This window comes from Dermacentor albipictus, chromosome 5 (assembly GCF_038994185.2).
Source record: "Dermacentor albipictus isolate Rhodes 1998 colony chromosome 5, USDA_Dalb.pri_finalv2, whole genome shotgun sequence".
NCBI lineage: Eukaryota > Metazoa > Arthropoda > Arachnida > Ixodida > Ixodidae > Dermacentor > Dermacentor albipictus.
In genome coordinates, this window is record NC_091825.1 from 146,151,441 (window position 1) to 146,171,483 (window position 20,043).

Here is a 20,043-nt window from a genome sequence, read left to right on the forward strand (position 1 = left end):
GCAACAAACTTTCACTTACTCAAGGCCAGCAGGTGCTGCATATAATATATATACCGGTTTTTGCTTGAGTGTTAAGCAAGAAGGAAACATTTAATAATAATGATGATGATGATGATACTGGCCACTGCCTTAAACAAGGAAAGCAGCGTTCAGTAGTTTTGTAACACCTGCATTTATTGTGACCCTTTACAAAAGGGTGAAACTTTGAGGCGGAACTGTTACCAGATTTTCATTAAACTTTTTCAGTGTGCAAAAAACGGGGAATTATCGGATTTTACCCTACAATGGAGCACCCTGTATACATCATGTGTTGTATCTTTGTTTGCCGTTCTCATTACCAAGTTGAATTCCCTATGAAGTTTCCTGAAATGAGGATCAACCAGTTTAAGGTGTAATTAAATAAATTTCCCAGCAAGGAAACATACAAAATAGGTAAGAGAGGAGCCTGCAAGGATACACAATGCCTCCGGTCATGTTGACACACGGGTTTCCACCGATAGAGAAGCTCTCCAAAGAAGAGAGGTGGGAAAGGAAGGATACCTGCATAGCATGAAGAAAAGCAGGTGGACTGTCACTGTCAGCACTCTTACTATAACCGGCTCTTATCATGATTTAAAATACTTCGTAGATGGAGTTAATGATATTTATGTCATGCCACAAGGAACAGGGACAAAAGCACAGAACATGTGGCTACTATCAATATCACTGGGCAAAGTCACGCAACATGTATAATGGTCATGAACAGTGGCATAGCCAGAAATTCATTTTGGGGGTGGGGTGTGTCTGTCTTTCACTGGCAACTACCACTCTCGCCCATCCTTCACTTCACTTCTCTCTCTCTCTCTCTACACACACACACACACACATGCACGCACACACGCACACACACACACACCCTGCTATATATATAGCAGGGTGTCCCAGCTAACTTGGACCAAGATTTCGAAAAAACCTATGCGTTCTTTCAGAACAGAAATCCCGTGGATGTAGTACCATTTTTTTGCTCGTCTTCTTTTGAGTAATTAGCCGAGATAAGCTAATTAACTTTTTAAATATAGCTTGAAATGTTCAGCTGTCAACAGGAAAGTTGTGGAGCTCCAAAAATATTGCCCAACCCAGGCATTTCCAACGAGATAGACTTGGTGTGGCCGTCTTTATTTGGAAAAAACGAAAGCCCACGGAGTTTTAAAAATACCACGTGACAGCATTCTGTGTGTGCCCGAATGTGCCACAATTACAGCCCTCTCAACCGTGCTTTGTAAGAACGTCACTCGTGTCGCGCCTTTTGTGCTGCCCATGACAGAGCTTCGTGTTGTGCTTGGTTCCGAGATAAACGTCAGTGGGTTTGGGCGGCAGTTGAAATACAGCACAGCTGCCGTTTCTGCGGTGAGAATTGCACTCTCACGCTAGCAAAATGCATGCGAGGAAAAATGACAAGCTCATGAGTTCGAATTTGGAAGCAAGACCCCGACAAGCAAACATGCGTTATACAAGCTTGATAACGCCGTGTGAATTACGCTGGTTGTCACAAAAGGAAGAACAGTAAACTGACATGGAAGGTTGCTTTTTAGCTTCCTGTCCATTCCTTGTCGGCAGAGAATTTGTAATCTCATATTACTTATGTGCCTTTTCCACGTCACACAAAAGTTTCACACAGATGGCTATTTTCATGGATAACGGTTGTAGATATTTATTCGCTGTGATGTCTGTCCAAAGAATGTTTTCAAACAAGTCGCCCTCTGCCATATTGTAGTATTGGCACCTTTTCAGCACGTCCGATGTAGCTTTTTTGATGACGCAAGACGGTATCTCGCTGCAGGTCTCAGCAATCTCTGCGTTTAGCGCTTCCGGTCTAGTTGTAGGTTTGCGGTACGCTCGGTCTTTCACATGTCCCCACAAGAAGTCAAGAGGTGTCAAGTCCGGTGACCTTGCAGGCCATGCCACTGGTCTATGCCGCCCGACCCACTGGCGTTTGAAGGCTTCGCAAGCCAGGCTCGGGCAAGGCTGCTGCTGTGAGCTGGTGCACCGTTGTGCTGATACCAAGTTCACTTTAAAAACGCAAGAGGAAGATCACAGCGAAAATCTTCGACTGGGCCTTCCAAGATGTCGTTCACATACCACTGAGCAGTGGGCATGTGGTCAAAATATATGGGGCCAATTATTCTTCCGTCAAAGTTACCGCTCCACACACTGAATGACCATTGACCACCCAATGACCACCCAATGCGGGTTTGTATCGCTCCAGTAATGCGCATTATGGATGTTGACTTGAGAACTTCTGGAGAAGGTTGCCTCACCTGTCCAGAGCACTTTGTCAACAAAATCCGGTATTTCGTCACTGTTCACATGGATCCACTTTGAGAAACCAAGCCGCCATTGAAAGTCTCTTTCTTGCAGCTTTTGATGCTGTTGGAGGTGATACGGATGCATTTCAGCCTTCCTAAGAACTCTTGATACTGAAGACATTGAAATGCCGACCTCACCACTCACATCACGCACGCTGGAATGAGGGTTTGCAGTCAAGAAAACCAAAATGTCTCCTTCAGCCTCACAGATGGTCCCCTTTATGTGCCGAGTCTTCTTGAAGCTAACTGTTCCTTTGAGTCCCAAGTAACTGCTCACAATTGTTCTTGCATTAGGTATTCCCCCATATTGCCAATTTCGGTATACCTCGGCAGCTTTCCTACTGACGCCTGAATGTTTCAAGCTATATTTAAAAAGATAATTAATTTATCTCGGCTAATTACAAAAAGATACATGATCAAAAAAATGGTGCTGTAAGTTTAGATAAACGCTAACAACATTAACACATTTCTATTCTGAAGAATGCATAGGTTTTTTCAAAATCTTGGTCCAACTTACCTGTGTGTGTTTGTGTGTCACTCAATCACGCTTTCAGCCTTTTGGACATGATATATTAATCTAGATTTAAAAATACAGGAACGAATCTTTATGCTAGACCTTCCGTAGTATCATATGATGCAAGTTTTACTCACTTTCAGTGACCTTCTGTACGACATGTTTGAAGAGATGTTTGGAAGTAACTTGCGATCATAGTATTGTAGTCATCACATGACACATACTATTGTTTGATCACACTCGGGAACTGATGAGGAACAGTACAAAGCAGGTCTGCTCTTTGTTTAGAAGCCTTTGTAAAAATTATGGCATCCGTAGTTCGGAGTAAAATAAGGGTCAGTAGCTCTGAAAGCTATGAAAGCATCATGTCTCCCGACATACGTCTATTCTGAAAATTGCCGAGATGTTTAGTTAGGATAGCCTCTCTGCAACAAGCAGCCCGCATTATGACGGGATAGGTGTTCCTCATTTAGGCGAATGGCCATGGCCGCCTGGTGTTGAGCGACCAGGCAGTGACAAAACGCTCTCCCTATGTCCATAATTATCCCCCAACTTCGTTCTTGATGCCTTGTATACGCCCCCCCCCCCCCACCTCCTCATATTCATAACCCCACTCCCCTTCTCAAAATTATTTTCTGTTAGTCACTGTCGTGCTTTTCAACATTCACCAGGTTGTTGAACAGCGCGGTGGCCTTAAACATTTCTATATTTCTGCTTCTGTGTGGACTTCGAGGCTACAGTATTGACCTATTTGTCCTCCCACCTGTTTGTTATGGTGGTTTGTTAGCTTCCCTGGCCCAGCACCCCCATCTTTCATATATTTTGTCGTGCACAAATCAGTGTTCTGTAGGTATTTCTTTCCTGTCCCATTTTTTGCCCTGTTTTCAGACTTATCAGTGTGTACAAACTAGCCTAATAGCAAGCTCTTCTCAAGTTTCTTAACATAATGAAAATCAGAAATAAGGGAAAGAAAAAAAGAAGAGGGGGGGTGCTTATTATTAGACAAGCAAGTCCCAATATTTTAAGAATGCTTTTCTTCTGCACAGTGAAGTCGACGATTTGGTCAAGTACCAGAAATTATCTATTCAACAACAAGTTTTATGCACGTGCTTATTCCATCTTTATCTATGTGTGGTATTTTTAACATTGATGAACCCTCAGCAGTTATAATCAGCCCGATCCGGAATGAGGTAGAGGCGTGACATGAGTGGGGCCACAATGTTCTGTGCATGGGAGAGGGGATCACCCTCATGGCAACCCCCTCCTCCTTTGGACGACCGGCACTAGCCCTCGCCTTGCTTCCACATTCAAGCTTTCTCTTTCATCCATGTCGCTCTTTGGGAGCCCACCTCCTGAAATTTTCTGTTCTGTGGGAAAGGGGGAAGGGCGGGGGGTTAGGCACTCCCCCCCGGCTACCCCAATGGTCATGAGTGTACAGCGCTGTGGTTCCCAATGGTCCCTTTGGAAAGAAAATAAACAAAGAGCTATCTGTGGTATGTTAGAATTAAATGAAGCCACAATGTGGTATCAAGAAAGCCAAGCATATCTTCTTTATAGGCACTGTCTAACATTCAGAACATGTCTGCATTGTGGTGGGAATGAGAAGATTCTGTGTCACATTGACGGAAATGAGCAAGCTTTTATTCCATCAACAAGGAATTTTATTTTAAATTTTGCTCTGAAAGTGGTGCAAAATAGGCACGTAGTGTCGCTTGACAGTTAAGCAGTAGAGACCATATTGTGTACTGCTACATGTATTTTATGTGCTTCTGCTAACATTTATTAGTGTCATACAATTTTTTTAAATTCTGATTTTCAGTTAGCGCACGTTGAAAAGTGGCACTGCCTTTGTGCAGACAAACGGAGTGGTGCATCAATGGACTCTTTTGACATAGTGACACGAATCAGCGCAAGTCGTGTTGTGAGTGCGGTGCGAGCATATTCTGTCATATTCAGCTGTCATATTCAGGATGTCAAAAATGCTTTGTGCTTTTAGGGTGTGCCGCCATCATTGCATTGCATGTTTAGGCACACCTTACCATAATGCACCTAGTAAACTGTCAAGCAAAAGCCTTGAATTTCGGCAGCAGCGCCAACTGAAAGACACTGCCTACACAGACTGTGCCTGTAGAAAAAACACTTGAGATTTTAGGTGACTAGTAATGAAAAAAAGAACTAATGACTCGTACAACTGATTAAGTGCTGTGGGCAGCTATTATGGTCATAATGTCAGTGTTTGACACAATGCAACTATTCCTGCCGAAACCTCATGCACTTCTAGTTTCTCACTGCTACTGGCATGGCATTGTCATCGTGTTCAGTAATCAGTGTTGCAGGTGTTCTTACACAGTTCTAAGAAGAAGAGACTGCGCAGGAAGAAAAATTATGTTTTAAAAATTTCTACTCGCATTCCAAAGAACTGCACATTCTGACACTTCAAATAATAGTCTTTCTATTGTGCTACAGATTAGGAGGTCTTGAAGAACAATGCACAGATCCTTTAAAGGACCACTGCAAAAAGTCATGGCAATTCAGTAGATTACTTCAAGCACATATTGCTTATGTTCTTGTTTATCTAACACATAGCCATGCGTTAGTTTGTTCACACAATTTACATGATAAGATGCGCCCGCAAGATATATGGAGTGAGCATCCCTGATAGATCTTAGTGGCCTTGCGTCCAAAGATATGTACCTACCATGTCAACTAACTGTTAGTTCAAGCAAATTGCTTCATGTTTTGTACAAAAACCTGAGTCCACAGACCAGAGCAGACAGGGTGCAAACTTAGGTAGGTTGGTAAAGCCTTCATATAGTTGCTGCTCATACTTTGACTTGCAAGAGCAGCAAGCTTAAGCCAGTCACTAGAACTGGAGCAGTTGGCTCAATAGGTAGGCGAAAAAAAAAAAAATGCTCAGAAAAGGACATACCTCTGTGAGGTCAGTAATTTTGTTCTCTGCAACTGAGAAGACGCAGAGTCCACTTGGAAGGTACGCTTGTGCCTTTTGCAGTGTCGTAATCTCGTTTCTCTTCAAGAGGAGTGTCTGCATAAAACAAGAAAATAATGTTTGAGACATTGCCCTGCTTTCTCCAGCTATACATCAGCACGGCAAGAAACAAGGTCTTGGGCTTGTACTACAGCAATGGTAACTGCCATCAGTGTCAAAACAGAGCTTTAGGAAGTCCAGCACCAAGGGTCAGAGCTAAGATGGCCACATTACTAAAATAGACAGAAGAAGATGAGAAACAGCAGCTTACGAGGCGCATGCCCAGCGTGTGATGGCTAGAATTTGGCAACAACCCAACAAAGGTGTTTCACTTCAATCCTTTGCCTCAAAAGCCTCAGCAAGCCAGCTGGCTAGAATAATTGGGTCTGAGCACACAGGTGCGATGCGTGTGGCTAATGAAGTGCCATTAATCATTCATATTTAGTCTGAAATACAAGCTTGCATACACTTGTTAAAATGCACTTGTGCCCATATTTAGACACAATGTCATTTGCGCAACCCACCACAGCACTTCAGTGTCTGTTTAATTTCACTGCTCAGGCCAGGGCTTCAACTTCCAGTTGCAGCAGCTGCTTTCTGACAAAGCAAAATGAAAAGAAGTCCCTGTTCGCTGAAATTTCACTGGAAGTTAAAGAACCCCAAGTGATCAAAACTAATGTCAATCTTCACACCTGCAGTGCTCCTCACTGGCAGCGTGCGCCTTGGGGCCACAATAACCAATCAATGAAATTTCCAGTCAAAGCACACAACATGAAAAATTTGCAAAAGTGCTCACATCATAGGCTGATATGGGCCACATAACAAGCCCGCATTTATATTCAACTATTGTGAAAACACATAAACTAGTAGTCACAGTTGGCAGAGGTACCAGAACTAAATTTTTCTGTTCCTGTAGTGTGTTTGTACACAATACATGTTATCCCGCAAATATTCAAGTGCAAGAAGTCCTCCGGTAGTGCTCTTCATGGATTCACTATTTCGAATGGTCACCTACTCAGCACCATCACATATGTCGAGTGTTCCTGGGAGAAGAGAAAACTTGAAGGAATTGGTGAGTAATCAGAGGAGCTCATGTATTTGTGGTGCTGACAGAAATGTGTCTTTTTATCCATCACAGGAAACACACAAGAAAACCTGGGTGAGTTAATTAGCACAAAAATGACTGCACAAGCACCGAAGTGCAAGGCTAGTTTATTGAATCAATTAAGATTATTTTGCACATTCACTCTGTATACTGTGTTTAACACCGTTCCTATAGAAACAAAGCAAAACTCTCCAATTTTTTCTGTTCTCCAGAAATGCTCATTCATTCCATTCCACTCAATTCAAATAAAGTGTCATTCTACACCCTTTCCTTTCTTGCATCTAAAGGACGACTTACTTTTAATCGAGTCAATGATGTGAGGTCAATCAGTGAAGGTATCAAGTTCCCGGACAGGTCCAAGTACACAAGGGTAGTAGAGTACTGGATGCTTTGAAGACTCTGCATGACACAGCAGACAGATCAGCACCTTTGCCAGCTGACGGACAGCCACCAGAGCACACTCACCTTTATCCTGTTGTTCGAGAGATTTACTGAGACCAGGTACTTAAGATCCTTGAGCGCTGCGCACACAATAACAAGGCAAGGCTATGTCTTAATACAAACATTGATTCATCATAAGGCTAATTATATGCTATATGTTCCCATGGTGAAATGAAAATTTTGTTGAAGGAACTCTGCCTGAACAAATTAGCAAGGTGGCTAAATGGGCTAGCTGGTGGTTCATCTTACTCGGTGAACAGCGTGGAGGTGGTCTTCATGCTGTTTGCCATTGCACTGTTCACTTAATAAGATGACAAACTGAATACATGGCTGACCTAGGCTTCACAAATGCAAACACAGAGTGACTACTTCTATGTCCAGGTCTGACATGCAAACGTATGTTACCTTAATGTCAGACCTCTGAGCACTCTTCTATTAGTGCTTATCCTGTTCATTTGGTTGTTTACGGCATTTGTGCCTCACTGCAAATGTTTCGCTGCAATTATGAAGAATGAAAACGAAACAAGCATTTTTGAGCAAATTCTATTCAGAGGTTTGCTGTTTGGTCAGGAGTACGTTTCTCGAGGATTCAGAGGCTAATGATAGCCATGGACAGTCATTGAAGTGCACAACAAACCAGTTAGCTACGCATTCAAGTTAAAAAGACTACACATCAGTTTCTGAATTCTAAAAGTGATATGTGTAAGAAACAACAGAGAATACGAATGACAGAGGCATGCGATCACATTATGCAATAATTCTGATACCAGGTGGTTGTCTGCATGATAATAATTTGCAACAATTGCTGTTTAAGCATCATAGTAATAGCAAATATACAAGCTAACAACATACCTGGCAGCTGAAATTGACATGCAAATTGAAGAGAATGCTACCACTGCATGAACTAGGTTTCTTTCAATAAAGAATTGGCAGTCAGACATGCGACTATCAGTAGCCTCCAAACTAGGTTAAAATGCACGTCTAACAAAGAAAAAGATGCTTGGTAAGATGCCCTAAAAAATGCTTATGTTTCTTCATTTTTACCACCATAATTGCAGCCAAATATTTTAGGGGCTACAATTTTTGGGGAACGTAGCCACTATGTTCAAGCTGGCACAAGAGCTGAAAAGAACCAAATTAAAGGCCAAGCACTATTAGAAGAGTGCTCAGATGTCTGACATAAATTTAAGATGCCAGATTATGCTAGATGTAACTGAAATTTAAACAAGAGGCTAGCATAGCCAAAATGAAATGCAGTCTGCAAGAAAAAAATCTATATATAATTATAAGGAGAGATAAGAACACAATCAAATATCTGACAGCAAAATCCAAAAATTATTTGTGATGCAGGTAACCACGTTAGCTGGTGGTTTTACACTGTGCTTGAGAGAGTGCAATAAGAGAGAACCTTGATGCTGCAAGATTGACAAAAAACAGTATTGAATTTAAAAACTCCACAGCAAAAAAATTAATGTGCATTTTAAGAGCCAAGTAGCATGATTAAGTGACAAAATGCTCACCTTCAATGCAGATAATGAGATTGTTCGAAAGATCAATGCTTGAGAGCTGCGATAGCCTGGCCAGCGAGTACATTCGTGTGATCTGGTTGTGGCTGGCAGAGAGCTGTAATGGTAGCTTCATTACTTAGAGCCCACCACCGAGAAACACGCCCATCATGTAACATAAGCCTGACCACACAGAAGCAGCAAACACTGAACAACAATTGGTACAATGGCCACACAGGACTAGAAGTCGCATATTGATATCTTGGATCCAGGACAAGTAATGGCAGTCATTCTTCCCATTCAATTGTATTCCACTGAGCCAACGTGAGAGTCAAGCTACTGAGGAGGAAGAGGAGAGCTTGCACACAGTATGGAATACACCATCAGACCTGCCAACCTTAAAGGGCACCGGCACCTCATTAGGCCCCATCACAAATTTTAGGCAAACACTGGAAGTTGTAGAGCACCGCTCAGGGAGTGTTTTACCGCATGAACTTTTCAGATTAGTTAATTACAGAGGAGATAGATAGAAATAAAATGTCATCATGCCATGATGCCAAGAGGTGAGCTTCACTGCCAAAACAGACACTTTGTCCCTTTGCCTCGACCGGCATCCGCAAGCAGCATTCCTTTTGTGCATTCACCCATACTATAATTGAGGGACCACGTCCGATGTACATCATAAGCCCTGCCTCCTTTCCTTTTTAATTCTCTTCCTTTATTGTTGCATGATGCACTTCCAGTGGCGGTACTGCGCATTTTTCATTGGATGATTTACCAGGTATGGGTCATAATCTGTGCTGTTGCAGGCCACATGTCTTACGTAAAGGCATCTGTGCATGTCACCTGTTGGCTCTCTGGCTAGAAGTGAGGCTCCGTTGAAAGGAAGGGTTTGCAGGCTTTTGTTTGAAACATTAGCTGTTTTCATACTGTGCAGCTGATTCATAATTTGCAGGCACAACTACCAACGCTCAATCTATGTGCTGCACATGTCTTTCGCAATGCCCAAACCTGGTGCAGGGCCACTTAACATTCGAATAACAAAATTTCCACATCAAATCAAATAACAAATATTTTCTGATTTCAAAACGAAGTGAAATATAGAGGTATGGTGAAGTCCGTTTGTTAAAGAACACAAATAGGCTTATTTGCATGATTTGATTCATGTAATGCCATTCTGAACAGTATTGTCCGATCAACTGCGGAGCTTGTAAATGAGAAACAACTGAAAGATGATGATATCTAGAGCACCATGATACCGACAGTAATGGAACAGTGGTACAGACTGTCCCCAGATGCATGTAGAATGCAGTATTTCTTGAAGTAGCAAAGTGTAATACTACTGCATCGCACAGCATACTAAAGGAAACCCAATATGGCGGGAAAGTCGAACTAATAGAGTGCATTGCCTAAATTGAGAAAATAAATTAGCTTCCAAAAGGCAACACTTCCTTATTGAATGACTGGAAATCATCGAACAGGAGATAGCTACTCTGTTTGTTTGTTCAGCAATGGGTGCCTCTGTGCAGCAACGGCAGCTTCCCTGCAGTGGAATCATTTGGAAAAATCACCGCTTGCATCTGTATTTCTCCCTGTAGGCTCCAATAAGTGTTGTGATCCCTTATGTTAGAACAGAAATGAATATTTGACAACTTCAAATAGTGAATTTTTGAATAAAATAGCAAATACTATTCTATTTATATTTGAACCTCTGAATATTTGCACTCCACTATTAACATGTCAGGAATACCGCAGTAGAAGCCAAAAAGTACTAAAATGTAGTAAAAAAGTAATAAAAAGTTTTCTATTGCTTTCTATGTTGACTATTCATTAAAAGATCACAAGCTTTGTTCTGTTTCGACACTATGAAAAGTTACTGCGCTCTGTATCCACATCTGGAATGATATGCGGCACTGAAAAGCAGAAATAGTAATGAAGATCTTAATAAAATATTAATGTAATGGCAGGTGAAACTTTGTTTGCCATTATAGATAATTTTTATGGAGATGGTGGTGCTGTAGGTAGATCCAAATAATTGAGCAGGTCAAGAAAGGTGTGACTCTGAAAAATCAGTAAGCGACTGCATTTGTATCCTTTTGAAACCAGCTTTGACTTGATCCGGACCCAAACAAAAGATAGCAAAATTTTTGCTATCATTATGACAATTTAAAACTAACTTCGAAAATCAGTCACACTGCGATAAATTCATAAAGTCTGGCAGGTCTGCATCATGTACTCTGCCAGAGCGGATGCAGTCTTTGCCACTGCTCAGCCTGCAAAGTGTCCACAGCCTATCTTGTTAACAGATATACATATATGGGGAGGACCCTCACACTCGTCTACAAATATATGTGGGACAGACATTCACATTTCCTCGGACATTTCCCTATGTCACTATCACCGTCTGCCACTCCAACTGGGCATTTATTTATTTGTTCAAAATACCTTACAGGGCCCAGAAGAGCATTGAGTAAGGGGGACAGAAAACAGCATAAATAGTATAGGAACAAGTATCAAATAACGACACAAGATGCAAAACAAGAAGTAAAAGGGAAAAACTGTACAGAGCAAATGATAACAAAAAATATACATATGCGCAAGGAACATCGTATTATACTATGAGTAACACGAATGTGTCGTATGTGGCCAATACATATCGTAAGAAAGAACAGTGGTCATACAAGAAATGTCATTGATGTAAGATGCACAAGATACAAGGCATACTACAATAGCAACGAGAATGGAACTGCAAACCAACTGAAAGAAGATGTAGACAATGGTACTCAGACAGCAATAGGTGTCGGAAACAAGCAGTTTTGGATAGAATGAAATGCATAACCTACATTTGAGTGTTCTAGCATGTCAGAACTGCACAGTGGCAGATGGCCCAAGTAATATTGGTAACGATAGAGGGGGCAGCTAAAAGAGCAGTGTTTGGACCCTGTATTTGTCTTTTTCTACATGCCTGCTTAAGGCTGTTGCGAATTAAAAAATGGCAAATAATTTACACTTATAATGCACAAGAAACTAAACATACATAGCTTGTCATATTCTATGTGGCGATGATTGCTGGCTTCTTCGGTTACTATTAAGGTTAACTGGAGAATACAACGGCATTATAAAGGTAACAACAGAAACATAATGGAACAAGACACAATGCTGTATGTTGACTTGCAAAGATCTGTAATCCACTATGCATTGACACTCATGCCTGAACAATGCAGTTCAAAAGGGCTGAAGCGTCACATCAAATCTACTAAAAAACTCCATTTTTTATGCAGCTGCTATGGGTCCTGAATAGCAAAAATAACGACCTTCTGATGCAACATGTGACAAATACAGATTTGTAAATGTCTAATGCAAGACGTAACAGAAGTCTGTCCGTTTGCTTGTATTAGCATACAAGTACTATTTTACGGGTACTCAATTTGGCCTACACCAAAAGCACCAGGGCACAACCAGCAGGCCAACAAGCAAACCGTAATCACATACGTCAAGGGTATCGCACAAGATAAGAACAGAGCGGGGGAGGTGAATAAATAAATAAATTAAAAAGCCAACAAATACGTCGCTATCTTCTCTCTTTCGCGCTGTTTTTAACCTTCTCGAAGAACCTGCGTGCGCCGTTTCCCGCGAGCGGCCTCCCACCAAATCAAACGTAAGAGCATACTTACTTTTTGGACGTCAAGGAAGCAGTCAATGTTATCCAACTTGGAAAGCTCGTTGTGGTCCAGAAATACCTTTTCGATACCGACGCCATCCCTTTTTTCGAGTTTTTTGAGACCTCGATTGGACATGTCCAAAACGTGCGGATCGTCTGAAACATTCACGACCCGCTTGTAAAATAATCTTGCTACCCATCGTCAAAGATATGGCATAGCCACGTCGGCTTCTAGGTCGCAGCTACCAAAGGCAACGAGCCGTTTAATAACGCTACTGTGACGCTAGAAACCGTACCACTACGTTTTAGTGCTGTGCGAAACTGGCAGAAAGTGCGTTTCGGAGCTGTTTAGGAAAGCTGACTAGTCTTGAAGATGCATTAACGCAGCCAAAGCGGCGCGAAACAATTACATGTGTTCGGTTGTACATCTGTGCGCACGTGCGTAAGCACATGATGCGGCAGAGCATGTGTGCGTTACCGAAGCGATACGACAACGCTGAAAGGCACTGCAGGCTCTGAGTCGCCTTTACTGCAATATTGCTGAATTTTCAAGAAGGAAAACATGTGTATTCATTTATATTACGGCGCAGAGATGTCGTACGATTATATTCCCGTCGGTTTAATAGACAATGTGTGCCACAATGAATGAGTAAGCGTGGCGATAGAGCTAACGACGGCCACTTGCGAGCTCGTTGGACCGATCGATACAGCTCGCAGTGTGCTTCAATTCCGCACAGAATCGACGGCAGCCAATTTGCCAACTCTAAAGCGACGTTTTTCGACGCCCGCAGCATTCGTACACCATGGCAAAGGGTCACGGGGAACCAATACAAGTACAAAACAGCAAAACGAAACAAAAACGTCACAGAAATCTCAAAACTTCATACCATTTTCCGCCATTTTGAAACTTCCGCCAAAAACTGGTCCGCGCAAAATCAGTTCCTTAGAAAACAATAATTTATAAAGTTGCAAATAAATAATTTAATAAATTGTTTTGTATTATATGCTATGTTATTTTTGATTTGTTATTTTTAAATTAATTTATTGTTTGGATAACGTTTCTGCGATACTGTTCTTTTGAGTTCCCGCAAGGCAGCGAAGATGAAGTGAGTAATAGGAACGTTTTTCAATCCTTGAAATATTTATAATTGACAGCCCATCGCAGTAGGTGATTAATTTATTACGGCTAATTAGAATGCCTTCTTGCGTTTCAGGATCGGATTGTGCTCGTTCAGCGGGTATAAAATTTACCCTGGCCATGGGAAGCGGATGGTCAAGACCGATGGCAAAGTGAGTAGAGCGCTGGCATGCTTTAGTTGGTCGTTCAAATACTGCGTAAATGGTGCACTTACGTTAGATTTGGCTATTTATTTACGTTGGTTTCTCACCGCGACACAATTATAACCCGCTTGAATTTGTCGCCAAGTTGATTGGTGTGCAATCGTGAAGCGACAGCTTCGCGCAGCATTAGTGATGTACTGTGAGCGCATGCGATCAGCTTTGTATTTTTTTTTTTTCTGGAAGCCGTCGGTATTGTCTGTACTGGTTTTTGAATACGTAGGTGCAGAACCGTTTTAGTTCTTTGGGTATCTTTAAGCAGTCAATCCACCGCTCTCTCGCAAGACCATTTGTAAGGCGCTCACACGAGCGCCAAACGACGTGCTGCTGTGGTGAATTATGCTGTATTGGATTTCTCGTGACTTTCCCTCTTTTTGCCTGTTCCAGACGTTTCACTTCCTGAACGCCAAATGCGAGGCGTCGCACATGATGAAGCGGAACCCGCGTAAGGTGACGTGGACTGTGCTCTACCGGCGCAAGCACAAGAAGGGCATCGAGGAGGAGACGACGAAGCGGCGCACCAAGCGCACGGCGAAGTTTCAGCGTGCTATCGTCGGCGCCAGCCTTAACGACATCATGGCTCGGCGGAACATGAAGCCCGAAGTGCGCAAGGCGCAGCGCGAGCAGGCCATCCGGTGAGTTCCAGACGTAAACCTTCAAAGTTCGTCTGGTCAGGAGGACTGGGCCTTGCTCTCAGCCCATCATTACTTTCGTTTTGCCCGCCCTGTCAATATGCTCAACAAGTCAGGCTTGAAAACTGAAGCCGACAGGGCACGTGCCTGCACGCATGTTTCGTCTTTTCGCATTCGTTAGGTAGACGGCGTCCAGTGAAGGCGCCAACGCTCAATGTGAATGATCGGAAACATGGTCTTTGCGAACAGAAAATAAGGAACTGGCATAATTGCTGTCTGGACCAACAATAGTAATGTCAGTGTCGTGAGTTATAACAGTTCGTGTATCATGTGACTACAGAACAGGAAAGAAAGGCAAATATTGTTGTAGTAGCTGTGCAATTTTGAAATCTACACTTGCTTCAAGATGTGAAACGTTCACACAAGAACATCACTTGCGCTAAAATTTTGCCCAAGAAGTAGAGCTTCATGTTTAGCTGTAGTTATGCCAGCAGCATTCATAAGCTGTACACTTTCTGCTGTTAGAAGTCTGTGAATGTAATTGTTGTCCAAGTTGCATCTTTCTGTGCCATGTATGCTCTTTCATAGGAGGGAACACATATCTTGTCCCTGTTGTTTTAAAGGTAGATAAATGGAGGCAAAGTGAAAATAAAGCTGCAGAGTTTCTTTTCTTTTTTTCCTAATGTAAGCACCAGTAATCTTATAGAATGTTGCTGAATATTGGACATTGCATATCACTCTACATTTGTATTAACTAGCAAATACGAATGTGTTTGAAACGTGGTTGTGCAGTGGGCACGTTTCGAAGTGCCATATTCTCAGCTGCTTGTGTTTGGTAATAATTTCTCATTTCTATGTGACTTAACATTGTGCACAATTTCTCATTGAACTATGGTGTTGGGCAGCTGAGCATGAGGTTGCAGGATTGAATCCCGGCCATGGCGGCTGCATTTCGATGGGGGCGAAATGCGAAAACACCCGTGTACTTAGATTTAGGTGCATGTTAAAGAACCCCAGGTGGTCGAAATTTCCGGATTCCTCCACTACGGCGTGCCTAATAATCAGAAAGTGGTTTTGGCATGTAAAACCCCACAATTTATAATTCCTCATTGAAGCGATGAGCATTCTGGCCGCTGGCATAGGCCAACGACATCCATCAACTGTGTTGGTATCTTGTGCTCAGTGATTGAAACGCAATGCCCAGAGTGCATGACAGTCGATGCTCTTTGCACCGTTGGTAAGTGCCCAGTTATCATCAGCCTATTTTTATGTCCACTGCAGGACGAAGGCCTCTTCCAGCGATATCCACTTAGCCCTCTCTTGCACTAGCTAATTACACCACCCCACCTAGTTTTCTGCCTTCCTCAACTGCGCTTCCCTTGGCACCCATTGTGTAACTCCAAAGGTCCACTAGTTATCAAAGCCACTGCCACCGCCGTTTTGATTACCTTGCTGCCTCACACAGGCATTCTCACACCAGATCCACTGGCAGCCGTAGCCACCACTGTGGCGACGCTGGGCCTAGCTACTCCGACATTCGATACCAAGCTTCTTGTTGATTGGTGCCTTTCATTAAAACAATTTGCTGCTGTTAGTAATGGCGCCAATCCGCCTTTATAATCCTCGCCAATGGCTTCGAAGCTCGGAAAGCAAAATAGGTTGCATAATGCTTGTTCCAGAAGTCAGCTTCGCTTCAATACAGCAATGTTACGTGGTGAAGCATATGTGAAGTATTGCGGTGAAGCACGCCAAACGTGGGAAGAGGCAATAGTCACGGGGCACTGTGTATTCCTTAACTGTACACGCGTGCACCAGAAGTCTCCTGTCACATTACAAGCGCCGATATGCCTAATAATTGTACTGGCAAACCTTCAGAGGTATGTCGGGACGTGCCTGTGGTGATTTAAGCCCTTCGGAGTAGTAAAAGGCAGTGTGTTAAAAGGTCGGCCGGGGATAGGCGACAAAAGTTATGGTATTACACCGAATCGACTCGCATCTAATCACAGAGGACACACGACACACAGGAAGCCGACAAACCGCCTCACAACGAAAGTGAGTGTATGGGATGGGACGAACATTGTCCACCACCGCCATTGCCATCTTTGTGACACATAGTATGAAGGCATCTAATCTTGGTGCCTTTCAGAGACGCATAGTCTTGGTGAGCTTCTAGCATTGGTGTTGGGTGTAATACACATTTTGTCTGGTGCAGTAAAGCATAATCACACCTGTCATTTGAAACGCACATAAGAGATTTGCCATCACTTTTTGTCTTGTGCCTGACGGTGCAAATTGTTCAAGCTCATTTGTAATCTTATGTCTGTCTTGCGCCCAGGCGCATGTCTTTGGTCTGGTTAGCCTACAAAATTTTATTTAATTTACGAAATTTCGTCCTTGCCTACCAAAATAAGAATATTTGGAACATACCATGCATGGTATACCGTTTGTGGGAAGGCAAGCTTAATTGGTCGCTGTTGACTTTGTGTCTTGCTTTACTGGTGAGCAGCACTTGCTGATTATACAGTAATAGAAAGCTTCACCAAATGGCTGTAGATTACTGCTGTACTACTCCAAGTGTTCCAAAAAGATTTTTTTCTGCTCCGAATTTGTTCCAAAATGCTGTTGTGGCTGCTCCAGAACTGCTACAGAACAACTTTTTTCATGCTCCAAAAATTGCTCCAAATCTTAAACTGGCTGGCCCACTACTGCTTCCAGTCTCTTAACGTTACACCTAAGTTTTTCGTTCCACGCTTTTTTTTTTTCAGGTTCTTTAACCTCTTTTCAAGCTTCTTTATTACAAGTTTCTGCCTCATAGGTATGGCATTGATAGAATGCAGTGATTGTACACTTTTCAATGACAGTGGTAAGCTCCCAGCCAGGTTTTGGTAATGCCTGCTGTATGATCACTGGGGGTCCAAAGACAGTCAAAGTGCATCACAAAGGCTCTCACTTTCATTTCACTTTCAGCAAACTATTGGTGCAAAGAGCACTAGCAGCCATGCTAGTGCTAGTGCTACTAGTGCATTTGAATCTCTGAGCTCTGTGCATAGCAGAATGATTCAAGGAAGAAAAAAGTTGAAGCCAACTTTTTTTCTAATTATGGATTTCAAGCCATAATGAGGCCATTTGTCATCAGGAATCGTATCTTATGGCAATTCATTTCCATTTTTACCCCTTCTCGTTGACTCAGAGGCCACCATTGTCATAGGTCAGCAGTGGTATGCCTTAACCAGCAAGATGATTCAGGCTCATCCCTCACACATTTTTTGGGGTGGGGAAAAAATTCCTACACATTATTGAATTGCTTGAGTTCATACAAAGATGCCAAGGAATTGCTGGAAAACCACACTGTGGTTCTCAAGCTAGTCATAGGACTCGCTGAGGAGTGTCGCGCAATTGTAAAGGGCACTGCAGTGCTCATCTGTGTGGAGTAAAGGAAGAGATTCTAGTCAAGGCCTGTTTAATAAGCATGGGGATAAGACTCGTCTTGGCCACTTAAGGTTAATGCATCATTTATGCAAATTTTAACAAGAGCAGCCCAGCTGCAAGTTCATCACTTGCGTGCTTGTCTTTTGTTCACTCCAGGGCGGCCAAGGAAAAGCAGAGGGCACAGAAAGCACAAAAGAAGTCTACTGCTACACCTGTGAGTACTAGTCCATGTCTTATGTCTTGCTGATGGCCACAACTGTTTTCAATAGGAACTGCTTTCTTTTGTGTCATTCACAATTTCCCTGGTGATTTCTCTTGAGAAGGCTGTGATCAAGTCAGACCAGTGCCCAGTAGTGCTGTAACTATTGCAGAATTCAATAGTATTAAAAGGAGTTGGAGAGGCACAGGGCAAGCAGCATGGAAAGACACTGGTTAACTCTTGGAGGGTTGATTTTTTTCGCCATAAGCGACCGCCCAGGGTCGATTTTTTTTTTATTGCAGATTTCAATTCTTCTTAGGGACTTGTTTTGAAAGAAAATTGCCATAATTTTTCTAGGGTGACCATAAAGTGAGAAAAGGATATTTTGCATAAGTATATATGTACTCTTCATTCATGAATAACAATAAAAAAGGAAATAAACTTATAAGAATGAGAAATTTGATGCATTGTTATAGAAATAGTTCAAGGCTTTGAAAATGCGCACACTAGAATATTTCGCAACTCTCGCCTTACATTAATATTTCCGTCCATGGCTTAATCGAACTGCGTAGGTGCGCGCGCAGTCAAGAAAACTGTGTGGTGTGCTCATCAAAAAAGCAAAACGTGTGCCAAACTTCCGCTAATCTTCATCTTATCGCCAAGCAGAGGCAATTAGTTTTCGCAAGTTTAAAAAAAAGAAAGCAACAGAAATGCATGCACGGCGGCATCCTTCCTATGCGCACTCTTGTGAGCACTAAACGAGTTTAGATATGTTAGCAGTAGGCGAAAGTTCATGTCATGGTGCACTTTCTTTTATTCACAAAAGAATGCAGCCTTTCATGTCTTCCTTTATTGGTGATAGAGCCAGTCTTTAACTATGACACCTGTCTGTTCAAAGTGTCCATGCTTTCTTTAGAGACGTTGCAGAGGAGCACGCAATCAACTGTGATTAGCAGAGTACTACTTATGAATGTTCACATTTTCTTGGTGGGAAAATAATCAATGCAGTGTTGTGCATGTACACTCTTTTTTGCACACAAAAATCCATGACATCATGGGAAGCCGATGTTAAACTTCTGATGTGGCATCACCCTCTATTCTTTCAGCTTGGAGACCATATGATCACAGGAAAACTGATCTAATTAAGTATTCTAGAAGTTAATATAGCACTAATCTTGTAGGGTTTTCTTCATTCAATTTTTGGTTAATTTGATGCCAACTAAGGGCCCCAGCCAGTGCTTATACATTTCTCTGAGCCAAGCCTTCCATTATATTGAACTTACAATGGCCCACGCTGGACAATTCAAACTGGGTCAGCAAGTATGCACCTAACCCCCCAGTGTTGTCAGTCTTAGATAATTCTATCAGTCCCGTTGAGGTCAACTCAACAATAGGCTTCTGTATTTATAATGGATGGCAGTTTGTGCTTATTATAGTGCAATAATGGCACCATAGATGCATTCGGTTGGTCTGCACGCAAGGTTGCCAAGGTGGTTGACGAGTGCCTCATTGTTTTGCTGCAGCTCCAGAAGGCCGCCCAGAAGCAGAAAGCTACCAAGCCTGTGCAGGTGAAGGCACCCAGGGTTGGAGGCAAGCGCTAAACAGGGATTGGCATGTATTAAAAAGAAGAAAAAAACTTGTCTATAGAACAACTGATCACGCTGTTGTCTTTTCTGCCCCCTTCACACAACTTGGTCTGGGCCATTGAGCAGACGAACTGTACTAGAAGCTCTGCTGTGTTACAGGAATCATGTGGAAGTCACCAACTAGCTCACCACTGTGCATTATTGTGTAGGAATCTAATTGGTGAAACCCATTGCATGTTGGCAGTATCATTAGTTCGAACACATTATTTTGGTGCAATCCTAGAAGCTTGTGCTTCATGCCT

At 42.5% G+C, this 20,043-nt stretch overlaps 2 protein-coding genes across 3 annotated transcripts in view; one reads left to right on the plus strand and one right to left on the minus strand.

Annotated features, from left to right (window-relative positions):
* Positions 1-13,498, minus strand: part of Cep97 (centrosomal protein 97kDa) — a 148,919-nt gene extending 135,421 nt beyond the window's left edge. The window contains exons 1-7 of one of the 2 annotated variants that reach the window (XM_065437570.2): positions 13,445-13,498; positions 12,571-12,713; positions 8,912-9,014; positions 7,416-7,471; positions 7,248-7,349; positions 5,789-5,902; positions 458-540 (exon numbers count right to left, since the gene is read on the minus strand). In XM_065437570.2, coding sequence (XP_065293642.1) covers positions 458-540; positions 5,789-5,902; positions 7,248-7,349; positions 7,416-7,471; positions 8,912-9,014; positions 12,571-12,713; positions 13,445-13,457 — 614 coding nt within the window. In that variant the 5' untranslated portion in view covers positions 13,458-13,498. The other variant, XM_070539144.1, reaches the window with a different exon arrangement.
* Positions 13,499-13,589: 91 nt separating this feature from the next.
* RpL24 (ribosomal protein L24) lies at positions 13,590-19,811 on the plus strand. Its single transcript, XM_065437571.1, has 5 exons — positions 13,590-13,663; positions 13,772-13,847; positions 14,283-14,530; positions 18,113-18,170; positions 19,679-19,811. The coding sequence occupies exons 1-5, from the start codon at positions 13,659-13,661 to the stop codon at positions 19,754-19,756; spliced, it is 465 nt and encodes a 154-aa protein (XP_065293643.1). The 5' UTR covers positions 13,590-13,658; the 3' UTR covers positions 19,757-19,811.
* Positions 19,812-20,043: the final 232 nt, after the last annotated feature.